A 15,077-nucleotide genomic window follows, 5' to 3' on the forward strand; every position below is an offset into this window, starting at 1 on the left:
GGGTTCTAAGTCGCACGTTTTGTTTCTTAGAGTGAACAATGAAATGAAACACATTTTCATGCGTCATGGAATAGTTTTTTTGAACTTTTTGATTACCGCTAAGCCAAAGAGTTTTTGTAAAGTTGAGTAGACTTTGGATAGAGGTCATTTTGACTCATCCTGCCTATCGCGATAATAAAAATTCCCTTTAAAAGGGAAAGCCAGTCTCAATGTAGAAGAGGTCTTGTAATTAGTTTGGGTCACCGTGGGTGAAAGGCATTTTTAGGACACTTTAAAAACGACTCAAATCGGTAGAATGGGTTTTGCAACTTTGCAAAGTATATTTTGATTCACAATCTTATAAGTGATTTCAACAATTATGAATTCTTTCGGGTTGGTTGGTACACTTTCCTGATTTCAAGTTCAGAGCATTTCATCACATAATAATCAATTCACTGGTATATAATTATCTTCTTCATAAATGTGATCTTTAAGAGGAAGATCAATACACTTAAGACTTTATACAAATCCTTAAATAAATAAACTCTATTGCATTTTGTATATTACAAATATGTAACAGCAAAGCAACACTATATTGACATAATAATGGTTGCCCATTTTTAAGGGCTTTTTAAAAATACATGATATACATGGTTCCGAACACTCTCCTCAATATGAGTTGCAAACAGATAAACACCATACTAACTCTTTATAATATAATCACCTTCTTTGCAAAACCACAGATCCTTTATTTCCAGGATCTGTGGCAAAACATACACATATTGAATTGTTAATACATAGCGGAAGGATATGCTCATGTGATATACGTAAAGGCCTAAACCACCTCAGGTGACATTCACGTTATCTAAAAATCTAAATCCAAGATGCAGATATATATAAAACAAAATTCATATATTTAAAAAAGATATTGCTTCTATAGTTATCGTTTATATTGACATTTATTATGTTAATCACTCTAAGTGATATGGTGTCACTTGAATGTAGCGCGTGATACGTATAATATTACGTGAGCATATCCATGACCGCTCTCACATCCATCATTTGTAAGGTGCTTAAGGGCTCTGGTAACAACGTTTGGACAGTATTTTTGTGTGACATGAGAGCACATCAGACATATCGAATTTCATTCTGAATACGAAGAATGTCCTTCTGATATCAAATAATTTTGACTTTTGACACATTTTATGGAAAATTATTAAAAATTGATATTTTTGATATTTAACAGTCCTCGAAGTAAACTTTGAAAATCTAATTATAAGTAGGCCTACTCTTAAGTGTATGTAGCTGGGATGAATAACTGGCGAGCAATTTTAAATGTTGACCTTTCGTATTGAAGATATGGATCATTTCTCCCAAAACACCACAATTTTAAAGATCTTTTTGGGAAAAAATCTATATCTTCAATATGAAAGGTCACAATTTTTAATTGATCGTCGGCTTTTCATCCCAGCTATATACACTTTAAGTACATATCATTAGATTTATTAAGTTAATTCGAGGACTGTTTTAACAGTCCTCGATATCAAAATATCTAAATTTTTAAAAATATCAAATTTTAATAATTTGTCATAAAATTTGTATTATATCGCGAATTTGATATCAGAAGGACATTCCTCGTATTAAAAATACAATTCGATGATGTGCTCTCATGTCCCGCAAAAATACTGTGCAAACATTGTTACCAGAGCCCTTAATTTGTCTATATAAATTATAATACAGGTTTGTGCTGAGATAACGTGGTAAGTGCAACCAATTACTTTCATCATGATCATTGTGCTATAACAGGTAATAATAATCATGGAAACTCGATAAAGCCATTTGCAAATTTCAGTGACGTAATTAAAAATGCTTGGGGTAAATGGCCAAGTGTTTTAGCGGTCATAGGGGCCTATTAGGCCATCTCAGCATGCAATGGTAACGTATATAAAATGATCAGAAAGCACTAAACAAAAACAAATATAAATAACATGAACAAGTAAAACAATCAAAATGTAGAGTATTCTAATATAACCATTTTATGTATTTGCATATCTTAACAAACATTATCATCTCATCATTATGCCTATTCTTGGGTTGGGCCCCCAGAAGTTCGCTCACAGTTCCACTGCATGTAAAAGTATGAAGCACTGAGGTTTCCGATAGGCCTACTAACTCTGAATAGAAAAGGTACCTGTATATTAATGTGCCGCCGTGGCATGGGCCGCATTTTCGCCTCTTACTGATAACAAAATTTATAATACTAATAACACAGATTTAGAGAGCGCTTTTTAAATGAAGAAACAAAGCGCTGTGGAAAAGGAAAAATGCAAGAGGGAGGAAACATTATAGTGAATAGGTGAGTTTTCAGGTTCTTTTTGAATGTTTGGACATTGGGAGAGTCACGAATGTGGGAAGGCAAGCCATTCCTAATGATAGGTGATGATGGTGCAGATGCAGATAGGTGTGGGTTTTTTTTGGTCAACTTAATGAGTCGTTTTTGGCTTTTTTGAGGCTATGTGAATGGTTATAATCGCGTCGTTTTTTTATCCACTGGCGCATACCTGTACCAAGTACCACCCCGCAGTAAAACTTACACCATGCAAAGTGGCACCTGAGAGGCAAAAACAGACAATAATAAGTAGGCCTACGGTATATGTTTACCTATATGGCAATTCAGACCTTTATCTCACAACACTTGGTCGCACGTGAGCCTGTGTACACTACTCACAAAAATTAAGGGATCAAGCTGTGATTCAAGCACTTGCAATCATTTGCATTAATTCTTTTCTGATCATTTTCTGACCACGGGACTTCACTTAAAGCCATATTATAACATTATCATACAAAATAGATTAACATTTCTTTGCCATAAAATGTTAGTTTTTACTGTCAGATATGTCCCCTTTTATTTTTGAGCCGAACAACTACGGCAAAGCAAAGAAAATTGGAATTTACTATACCAGCGCGTATGCCAATACGTAGCCTACCACTCCTTCGGTCATGTTATGGTACGACCCTTTGTTGTGCAGATCACCGTCCTGCATGCCGTGTACGTACTGTGTGTTATGAACATCGTGTATGCGTTCGACTTATAATTCCATTGTAATAATAAGACGCCGGTTCCGGCGCTTTATTCAAAATCTTGGATTTTGACAAAACTACAGCACCTAGAGTCTTGATTTTTGCAGGGTATATTGGTTTAATAAAGTACAATATAATTGTGAAAAAAAATGAATTTTAAAAAATCAGTGAGGGCGTCCTCAACAGCAAATGTTATAATATGGCTTTAAGTACACGGTATGTGTTCTTTTGCCTGAACACTATGAATGACCTATACAATTAAAAATAATGCTTATAAATAAAACCTGATCCTTTTAATTATTTTAAGGAGTGTAATTGAGAAGGTATTCTATTATAGGATCATTCAGAAGTGAAATGAAAAATGCAGTTTCCTTCTCTCTTAATTCCAAAGATTGAAATCGATCTAGATGAGCCCTCAGTCCCAATAAGTTACCAGTCCCCGAAGACTTTGAAAGGATTTTTAATTTCATCTACTAACTGCAGTGTCAGTACAATCTAAAATATTGAAAAAATAAGCATTAGATATATCATATACAGTTGTTCAATCTTTGGAATTGAGAGCTTCCAGCAGAAGGTGCATGTTGATTTTCCAGTGGGATCCACAATCCAGGAAATAAATAGTTGGCACACTTGCACTAAACAATGGAAATGCGTGCCCTATATCAAAATTGGAGAGGTGGGTGAAACATGCATGCAATATATGTGAAGTACAGACTACCCCCTATATCTCACCCTTCCTCACTCCCCCATCTTTCAATGTTGGAGGGTCACCGTGAATGGGTCTCAGGGACCTGTTGACAACATGGCTTGGTCCAACATTGAATTGGGGGGAGAGGGGGAAGATATATATACCAAAAGGCAGGCAAAGTGTGCCAACCTTTTTTTCCTGGATTGCGGGTCCAATGTCTTTTAGGGTCTATGATCCAACCAATGTGTGCCGATATACCTCTATTTTGTTCTCCATTAATGCCTGGCATGTTTCTTGTTTATTTTCTTTCCTACAGGCCGACATGCTTTATGCTTGACTTGATACACTCTCCGTATGCACAAAACAAGTTAGACCTGGCATAACTTGTCATAGGGACCTTATTCTTGCAGGGAGAACTCTCAAGAAAAAAAAAGGATTCTCCAAAGGTTCTTTATAATGTTCAAAAACCCAAAAAGGTTCACTAAAGAACCAATTGGGGCTCTAATGACCCTTTCAGACCCCTTTGGAGAACCTTTAGAAGAACCTTTAAAGTTGGTTCTTTGAAGAACCTTTACAGGTGCCCCCTGGAGGACTGCAGCCGCAGATCCCTTGTAGCACCCTTTTTTCTATAGCCTGTCAGCATGGTCAGTCTTGCTGTAAGAGCTTATAAGACATTTTTAAGATCACCGACATGATACTAGTTTACGTAATATGCTTTACTCCACCATCAACTCTAATTTTATAAGTATATGCACACAGGTACTGAATGCCGTAGCCTACTTAAGGTATGATACCTTTAGGAACTATATCCTGAAAAAAACAAACATTTCAAGGTGGTGTTTAAACCATACAATGTGACTAAAACATACCATTATTTAATTTGGTCAAGTTTTGATGTAGTTGCGTTGTGGCACAAAGTTAAACTTCAATGCTGTACCCTCTATAAATCCACTTTTCAGGGAAACAAAACTGTAAAAATGTCCAAGAAAGTCCAAATTAGATAGAACAAATTTGAAAAAAGACCACTTTTCATGTGAACCCTTTTTTTTGGGGGGGGGGGCACATTTTGGAAATTCAGCACCCCTGAAAATATATCCAGAGTTCGGGCCTGGTCTCAAAGGAAATCATATCAGATATTGGGAGTTTCATTCCGCATATTACACTTTTTGCATTTTTAATCCATATATTAAAGGAGCTATAAGGTAATAGTTTTTGAAAATATTATTTTAATAATGCTCCTGATAACTCAAAACAATATAAGGTCACAGCAACGCATACAAAATGGTTTTATTTTAAAAAATTTTGTCCTATTTGGAGTTGGGTTATTCAATTACGGCAAGAATTTGTCACTTTTCATTTAGATTGAAAGTGAAAACGTGCTCTTCCATTTAATATCCAGGCACCCCTATGTAAGATATGACTTAAATCTTCCCATAGACTCTAGTATCTAGAGTCTAGGCCTATGATCGATCTTCTACACGCGGAGAGAGTGAATTTCAAATAGGGCATGATGCAGTCATGTCTACAGTAGAATTCACCACGACCTTTGCAGGACTTAAACCCCATTAAAAGCTATTAAACCAAGATAACACTCATTGAAAACAGCTCAACTGATTAAATCAGATCTTCTCTGGTTAAATCCACACTACACATGTTTTACCTGTGCAATGAGCAATGAGCTGGTATTATAGTTTCAGTTGGGTGAACGATTATAAAGCGAACGCAAGGTAACAATACTGTGTGGGCTTTTGTTTACGAAATGAGACAATAGTCTGCTTATTGTTAACCAGCGTTCTTGAAAATGAGAAGCATAATGGTATGCAGACTTAACACGGTTTGGAAATAATTTCTTCATATTTTTTGATGTTATCTGTCGTTTACATATCCTTCCTAAAACACAAAAGTGCGAATATTTCCAAACACCTAAATTAGCTAAAAATTTAGGACATGTTACAAAACTATATTTTCTAGAATTTCAGAGAATACTTTAAATATTGGCCGGTTATTTTTCACACAGTGACGTTAACTAGGCAATTGCCTATACTTCTAACATACACTACTTGTAGAGGTCACGCGTCAATTGTGAGAGCTATGTGTATATATTGTGTATAGGAAAACGGACAGTAACTGCAGTATGGTTTCCTATTAAATGAGTGACTTCATTTGAAATCTATTCCCTTTGTATGGGAGATTAAGGTCATGACTTCCATAGGGGGCATGGATTTCAACTAGAATAGCCAAATATATCTCCCTGTCCTGTTCAGACTACAAGGCAACGTCACGCGTCATTGTTGATATCTATATCATGCAGTGAAACTGTTAAAGTTACATGATACGATCACGCATTGGAAATTTAACTCCAAATGTAAACTATACATTATGCATGTAGGCCTATATGAAGTGTGGTGCAGAATAAAACTCTCACAGCTTATCGGCTTTCATTTAAGACTGAAATCAAAATTTGTACCACATTTATACAACCAAATTAAAAATGGAGTTTTTTAATCACACTGTATAGCATAAATTATTGTAAGACACAAATATTAGAACTTGAACTATAAACACTTATAACACTGCGTATACTTTCAGTCATCTGGGAAAAGGTTCAAATTGTGTAAAATTGAATCTTGTCAACTAGAAAAAATCATAGCTGAAGGCCAAAGGTTTTGGTCGCAACATCGGTGACAACATCTAACCAAGTGAGTTTTTTCTTGTTGACAAGATTCAATTTTACACAATAAACACTATCTTAATATCTTGACTAACATTCATTTAAACACAATTACATAATTAATCTATAGGGTCACATTTACGTTCGCTGTGGGCTTTTTTTTAAGTTGAGGGACATCCCTCATTTACAACATGAAAGTTAAATACTGTCATACCTATTTCAGTTTGACTTTGAGTGCCCTATATCCATTGGATCTTGCATGGAGCCTAGAAGAGGTATCGTACACCGGGGATCGTGCAGAGCCAGAGGTTATAGGCCTATACATTAGGTCTATAGATACAAGAATCCATGCAGTTCCAACTTAATATATTTCATTTTATTCACGTCTTGCACGGTTCCGCATGAAATAGACATGAAAGGAATTACGTAACCTATGTTATATCACAGGTTCAATTCCCATTCATATAATGTTGCATTCGAACCTCTATACTCAAATATGAACCGATAACCGTGCAAGTAGAGAAATAAGATATACCGTAGGCCGACCGAATTTTTTCTGGTTCACTTTATTATAATCACTCTTTGATAAAAGGTTTCTATTATAGGTGTTCTATAACAGCTACAGGGAACCATGAACTTGCAAGAAGCCCAACATGGTTCTATCTTGATTACAAAGTTTTCATAGTATAATTCCAAGAAAAAAACTCACTTTTTTTTTCCTTTACACAGAACCTTTTTCCTTTACACAGAACCTTTTTCCTTTACACAGAACCTTTTCCGTGTCTAAAATGGTTTGCAGTATATAGTTCTTAACATATATACATGGTAGCTTAGGAACACCGTCTAATTTGGTCCGATAGCGCTATCGGTGCCCCGATATAATACCGATGGCTTTCTCTATCATATCCTGAACATTTGCATAATGCTATATCTTTTTGTATTTAAATGAAAAACGATAACATAATGGAAATGTATATACTCAATACAATTTATACATTACCAGGGTATGATAAAAAGGAGTCATTGATACCTAACCGGGCACCTATAGCGCTATAGGACCAAATTCGATGTGATGCCTTAAGAACCTTTTCAACCCTTTCTCTCAGAGTGTTATATCATCAAGAGGACCGAAGAGGACCGATTCCGTTTAAAGTTGCCCAAGAATGAATCAATCCATTCCTGTAAATTTCTGTAAATCATGGCTCATGACACCTATATAAAAGATTTCTTACCCGCCTCTGGATGCTTTTCTTAATGCGGACACGTTTCTCACAACGTAAAGCAGAGGTGTGTAATAAGAAAACTATTCTATACATGTCGGGCACCTGACTTCCATCCCATGTGTCGTCATGTTACTCCTATAATAGGTATTTCCAAGCACGAATAATCCTAGTACTGTGCTCTACTAGTAGCCTTTTGACCATGGCGTGAATGGCAATCCATAAAAACCGCTAGTTCGATATCGAAACAGCTATAATCCATGAACACCCCCCCCCCCCCGAAAAAAGTTTTTTTTGGGTGGAGCGGTCACTGTGTTTTAGGTGGTTTTCGGAGTATTGTAATCCAGCGAGAACCTTCAGGAGAACCGGTTCTCGGGTTCTCCTCGAATCTGAATCCCTGATAAGCTGCTGTCATCATTAGTAAATACGTTCATCACATAAACACTATACAGGCTGTATCAAAGTGTTTGGTACCCATCAGTGTTTGTTGTTTATTGACAAGCTTGTTCTTCAATATGCAACATTGGATCCTCTTGAAATGCCCAGTTTTATGTCCTTTCATAACATTCATCTACAAATAAGGTAGCTCCTATCCTACGTTGCATTTTGTTGTGGTAGTCTTGTCCATAAGCACTGGAAACTGATGATGGGTACCAAGCATACACCCTGTATCAGCTTTCATAATACATTAGACTTCGGCTTTTGAAAATACCGAGAGTGATGATCCCCTAAAAGCTTAAACATTCTAAACTTACAGGAGATGCAGTGCAGTTTTAACTTTTTAAAACAAATTTTCAATTCAAATCTTCAGGAGCCTGACGTCATTGTGATAGGCCATTTGGAACCAATTATAAGCTGAATTTATACTGACTCCATCGATGAGCATCAAGTGACTGGTATCTCAAAGCAGAAGTATAGGGCCTACTAGCTACTCTATATACAGTGTACCTCATTCAGTCATTGTCTTTACCAATCGCTCGTCGGTCAGCGATGGAGTATAAATTCAGCTTCATACGCCAAATGACCTAGGAGATAATATAGGCAAAAGCTGAATGACGTATACATAGTCCAATAAAGCATTTTAAATGACGCTATAGCCCGGAGAACCATCAGTAACCCCTCCACCCGAAGGGGGAGGGTATAGGGGCTTTTGCAGTTCTCATGGTAGGCCTATAGCGTTTTTCAGGGATTGCCACGGTCAAAAGATCCTATCTAGTACATTAGGGTTATAATGTGAGTATCTTACATCCATGTTATCACATAAATGGTCAAAACAAGAACATGTTTTGTTTCCTATTGTTTAAAAGGGGTCACATTGACATAGGCTACATAACTACTTTTCAATTTTGATGTCACTTTCAACAAAATAAAATGTTTACAACAACATGATTGTATTGTCATGATAGTGTTAACAATGTGCACTAATGTATTATGTATAAAATCAAAAAGCGAATGGGTTGATCTCTAACTCTATTTCCTTGAATCACATGCATCACAAGTATGTCTTTGAATGTCAACATCAATGCACAACAGAAACATATTATTATTTCGCTTATATGTACAGATTTTACATGATCTAGACTTTTCAAGGTATTTGGCAAGTTCAGCAACTTATAAACGATAATAAACACTCACTCATATCATAACTCTGAATAATAATGCATATTTTCCTTGAAAAGACTAAACTGGATTTTTATACAGAACCTGTGTTTTTATAAATATAAAGTCTTCATCAAAAAGGGGCATTTTATGATCCTCATCCTGAGCCCATGCATGCATGCATGGATATATATTCCATAAAATATAACTGTACAATAAAACATCCACTCTACATATCTGTCACTTAAATACACATAATTTCATCACAATCATTCTCTCGGGATCATAAAATACCCCTTTAAATTCCCTCATACATATAATAAGATTTCAAGGATGTCAAGGGTCATGTTAAATTATAATTATTTTTCACCACTCGCGCTCCTGTATGGTTGAGCCATACCGACTTCATCAACCAAACGATCTACCGTAGACGTGAGTTCATATCAGCTCACGCTGTTAAAAAATGCTCCCCTGCCTTTTGCGTCAGCTGATTCCTTCGCTTGTTCCCAGTTTCTTCCCATGCTCTTCTGTCAATGACTTTCTTCTTTCGCATTGGAGCAACTCCAATAAACGTGGGGTATTCATCTGATGAAACAGGATTTAAACAGCTGATCAGCTATGTTTTTCAGGTATTTGCGACTGCGCCTTAACATATGACCCGACCCGAGAGCTAGATGCCGCTCAGTACCAGGTGCTAGCTTCGTGGTATATATATTATTGCTCGTAGCACTTTTATTAACCGCTTTACATCTCTTCTTTGAATCGCGGTTGATATGTTCAAATTATAACATTTCCCCACTTAAAAATGCAACCGATTCCAAAAGAAATGTACAACAGCCTCCTAAATCATGTAATGTTACTTGTACACCACACGATAAAATAAAATATATTCCTCACGACTTGGAAATAGGTTTAACATTTATTCATATCACATATATTTTCCTTGGATACAAGTAAGCTTATCGAATCGTTTTAGGTCAATATCGGTTGACACTGACCTGGTAGTGGTGGTATTAAGGCTGTGCAGATATATTAGTAGCGGAGTTGTCAAAAACACACGAACTATAATGGTGGTGACTATACTACCAGTGCAGATAAAAACCAAGATGGCTTCGATTCCCGATCCGATTGCAATTTTAATATTCCAGATCTACAGTAGTCTGCACACAAAATATTTTCCATTGCAAACAAGTGCTATTGATAGTACTAGTACTAAGTAGAATAGTACTGCAGATTTGATTTTTTTTTTTCAAGAAGCCAGATACATTTTCATATGTACATGTACTTCATACTTAACTTGCACACTAAATCCACAATAAAAACAGAATGTTCTTTGGTACTTCATAATTTATCAGGCTGGCATATGTACATTGAAGATGGTGATTTATCCGAACGTGTTCTAGTGTGCTTTACTGCTTTTGCAGAATAAACATATCCCGCGGCGGATTTTCAAGCAAAATAATCAAAGAAAATGAGTCCAGAACTTCTGGCAATCGTCCGTCAAAGTCTCCACTTGGGCCGAACATTCAATCACATAGTTGTGCCCGAAATTATTATCCCAATACTCTGTATTTCCAGCTTTATAACACACACAAAATTCCATTGTTCCTCCAACATCTAGTTCTCTTGGAGCCGATAATCCAAAGGAGAATCTGTCCATAGGTCCATCACAAGATCCATGAACATAGGAAGCAGGTACGTCTCCAAAGGTACGCCATCCGTCGCAACTGTACCTGATCTTCACCGATTTATGATAGGTAATATTTCTTACCTTCACCGTTCCTAGGATTGTAAAATCGGACACCACGGCATTTTCTAGACAGACATGATGCTTGTGCACACGGGTGATGAAGTCATGTTGACCTCCTGGTTGCTGAAAATTAAGAGCTAGGTATCTTGGAAGAAGCGTGACGGAATTGCCATCTTGTGAGGAAGCACCAAAAGCAATACTAGGATAGTCGGGTGAAGTTTCATTTTCAAGAATATGCTTTACTGTCTCAAGATCAAGACCTAAAGCATCTGCAAAACGAACCGATTTTCTGCGAGGAGTATCGGGCGCATTGGGACTCTTCAGGGACGGTTTTCTTCGTCGTGGAGTGGACGAACCACTGTCCGCTGGGCTCACAACTGGACTAGTTGGACTCTGTGGTGTTACAGATCCTAAAGGAGATCCGCTTTCACAACTTAGAGAATCTTCTGGCGATAAGAAGCCACTGGCGGAGTTGTTCATACATGCTGATGTATCTCTCGGCGGTATTTTTAACTTTGAGCAAAGACCACAAGACTCACCTATCGAACACTCTTCTGAAGAAGATTCATTGTTGGGTAGTTCTTTAGGAGCACCTGCTTTGCGAAGAAATTCCTTAAAAGAAGATGGTGACAGATTTGCCCAATCTGGGCAGTCAAAATATTCATCATCCGATAGGGTTTCTTGAGATGTTGATCGCTTCGGGATGTCGACAGCATCATCACCAATGTCGTTGGCAATGTCATCGGGTCTTTGCATTGTACCGTTAGTAAAACGACTTACCGTAGTATTGTTAGAACGGTTTGGTTGGAGTAAATTTTCGAAGCAATGCGTTAATGTTTGTAAGTCCCCCTGCATCGCAAAATGTTGAATGCGGCCTTAAAAAGCCGACGGTGTTTAGTTGACAACATCCCACATCGTACTGCCTCTCTTTCGCGGCATGTTAACGGGCAATTCCCGGTTAGCACCGGTTTGCACGTTCTTCACGCGAACGTACTGGAAGTACGTCGTGTAGAACGTGCCTACGTGAGGCAGTATTTATACTGCGCTGGATGCTGACGTCATTTGCCCGGTCAACTACATAAAATTAACCTGTACATGTTGTCTAGTTTCAAGTGACATTCAGTACTTCCATAGCTGACTCACAGTTAATGTATGCATGACTGAAAATAATGTCATGTGTCAAATTCAATATAATTGAGCCATTGGTTGGGAAATCCGTTTCAGAAAAAAAAAAAAAGGTCCGCTTTGATCAGCTTCTACATGTAGTATACCTCCAGCGATGAAGTACAATTCAATCTGCGAAATACAAAGTCCAAATTGTCCGTTTTGACAGAAAACGGAAAATACAGAAATAGCTGCATCCCATATCACGCGTCGTGATCGCGTCGCATGAATGTATTTAAGTAAAATCAGTCCATGGAACTGTAAACATAAATGCGCATGTAAACGCGGAAGTACTGGCTCACTAAACTTATACAAATACTATAGTAGTTCCTTTCTCTTCTATTGACAAATTGTAAAAATACCACACATTCTTGCGATGAAATAGTCCAACGTGTGACACAACAATTAACAAACAAATACCAAATGTCACTCGCAAAATCTTGGTATTTAGCCGAATTTGCAAAATATATTAGTAAATATTTTGCAAGTCATCCAGTCCTAATATTATTTTGTACTCCTATCTCCATTGTACTCATAATGCAACTGCGCAATCTTTTACCTGTAGTGTTCTTTTCCGGTACAGTGATCTTGGTTGTAGCACTTTTTGGTTGTAGGTAGCCTATACCTTTTCATATGTACATCGGCCTTTAATTTTCACAAATCACTACACCCATAGAAATAAATTACTTGTTGGGTTTAGCTTACATAACTTTGTGAGTTTGAGGTCACATGTTGTCTCAACTTTTCTGATTATGTACACGAATTACATGTTCCAATATCTGTGATTATATTATAGTCTTAGACAAATACTAAAATGCTAACAATTACAAGATCGTTAATTTGTTGGCATACATTTATATTGTTACAATTGTATGTGACTTAATTTTTACTTTTGCTTAATTTTTAATTCACACAACATAATTCGAGCCTGGTATAGTCCTCAAATAATGGTTCCCATGAAGTTCATTGCATTGATTACGAAAATAAAAGTTATTAAGCTAACCTTTGTGGGGAAGGTGGTCACATGTTGACAAAATTCTAAAGATGGGTTAACTTATTTTGCTTGAGTTGCATTCAACAACTGCCTTAGTTTATAGGGTCTAAGAAGGTCCATGAAAATAAAAAATGTCAGCAAAGAAGAAAAAAGTTTGTTTGACTTCAAAATCGTGTCAAGTCGAGCCAACATTAAAACATTATCTTTGTTGAAAGGTGGTATTTGAGGCATTTTGGAAGTGCTCTATTCATTCATTGAGGGCAAAGAACGCTGCTCATTGCTCAATATGCTTATTGTTTGAAGCTAATCGGGCATACGGTTTTCATACACACACTTTAAATTTCTTTGTATTGTATTGTTTTTATCAATAACAACAATTAACAACAATAGCAAACAACAACAACAAAACAGGGGAAATGCATGTGACACAACATCCAATGGGAGAATAACACACATTCACAAAATGTATTTATGATAGTTGGTAGAACAAAACTTTTCTAACAATACCGTCATAATTTGGGCCTAAAAATAATACTCCCACCATATAGGCCTAAGAAAAAGAAAGTCACATTTTCCCTGCTTTCAATGTACAAGCACTTTACAAATCAGTACCTAAAGTATACCCAATGATCGTAAGTGAGGGTATGCTGTGAAACTAGTAGTAACGGTTGCCTTTTCCAGAGGTCTATTCAGCATCGAAGTGGTTACGTAATTCTCTTGGTTACCGGATCACGCTACTTTGGTATGCCTTCGAGTGCCATATACTTTATGTGGTGATCATTTCGATCGTGGTTCATTACTCTAGCGCGTGATCCCGTTGACATAGTAACATTACGTAACTTCGATAGGCCTACTGAATAGGGCCTACTTTGAATTTGTTAATAAATTTAATAAATATTTTGTTGAGAAATCAGCACATCGCACAAGAAATACTGATGATTTGCAATCTCATGATCTGTAGTTTCAATTTGACCACGTGCATATCTTTTGTTTACAAACAAAAATGCCCCGCCCCTTCACTGACCAAAATACTCGAAGAGACCTTGCCCTACACATTTTCGAAGAGACCTTGCCCTACACGTTTTCTCCCGCTGTCTACCATGTCTACTGGATTGAACTGGATTTAGAGATTTCTTGATGACGTTCATAAATGCTCTGTGCGTCAATGCGCAGGAAGTGTTGTGATTGTGAAAGCATCATTTTGTGGCTATGGACTCTTCGAGAAATTTCTAACTGGCAACATGTGACATAGCTGCAATAAATATAGTTCATACTCAGATGCTGAGCGACCACAGCGACAAGCTGTCGACTTTGGACCAATGAAGTAGAGCAATTTTCACAGCGCGACAGAAAAAGTCCTCTTTCATTGGTCAATATTCAATCACTTATCGTTCAGCGAGTGAGTACAAAGGTCTGTCGGCTTAGCAAAACATGACCTTTGACATGACATCGGCTGGCTGGGTGAAGAAAACGATTTCACGACTGAAAAGTTGGACTTTTGATCCTAGATGAGAGACGAACTTTCTTTTATCAAAGGTAAACATGGTAAAATGATGTTGAAAGCTACCCAATGAAACGTAGTAGCCTAGGTTAGGTTAAGATGCAAATCAACGTCACCGGCACCATCATTCATGACCATAGCCTGGCCTCTGCGCAGTGGCATATGATATAATACAGTTTGTTGTGGTCGATGAATTCGACAGGCTTAGCTAGGCTTGTCATGCTTGTTGTTTAAAATATTAATTATACTAAAATGCAGAAAACCTTAGACGAGCGCGTATTGTAAGGATACATCGCGTATATACTGCGTTGCACACACTTGTCTCTGATTGGCTGCTAAGGCGATATATTGTTGCGGAGTGGAAATTTATTGAATGAACTGTGCGCCGTACGCGTTGTTAGCGCCGAATTTGCAACATCACGGTAGTCGC

At 37.2% G+C, this 15,077-nt stretch overlaps 2 protein-coding genes across 2 annotated transcripts in view; one reads left to right on the plus strand and one right to left on the minus strand.

Moving 5' to 3' along the window:
* Positions 1-4,969: 4,969 nt before the first annotated feature.
* On the minus strand, positions 4,970-12,652 carry LOC140135713 (protein phosphatase 1 regulatory subunit 3E-like). Its single transcript, XM_072157306.1, has one exon. The coding sequence runs from the start codon at positions 11,841-11,843 to the stop codon at positions 10,701-10,703; it is 1,143 nt and encodes a 380-aa protein (XP_072013407.1). The 5' UTR covers positions 11,844-12,652; the 3' UTR covers positions 4,970-10,700.
* A 1,684-nt stretch (positions 12,653-14,336) lies between these two features.
* The window catches only part of LOC140135714 (dysbindin-like), a 222,328-nt gene continuing 221,587 nt past the window's right edge, over positions 14,337-15,077 (plus strand). The window contains exon 1 of the mRNA XM_072157307.1: positions 14,337-14,682. The gene's annotated coding sequence lies outside the window, so the exon portion shown is untranslated. The remainder of the gene's footprint in view (positions 14,683-15,077) is intronic.

This window comes from Amphiura filiformis, chromosome 16, assembly GCF_039555335.1.
Source record: "Amphiura filiformis chromosome 16, Afil_fr2py, whole genome shotgun sequence".
Classification (NCBI taxonomy): domain Eukaryota; kingdom Metazoa; phylum Echinodermata; class Ophiuroidea; order Amphilepidida; family Amphiuridae; genus Amphiura; species Amphiura filiformis.

Bases quoted from the DNA above. Each gene is read 5' to 3' on its own strand.
- LOC140135713 (XM_072157306.1), bottom strand. From the start codon at position 11,843: ATGCAGGGGGACTTACAAACATTAACGCATTGCTTCGAAAATTTACTC.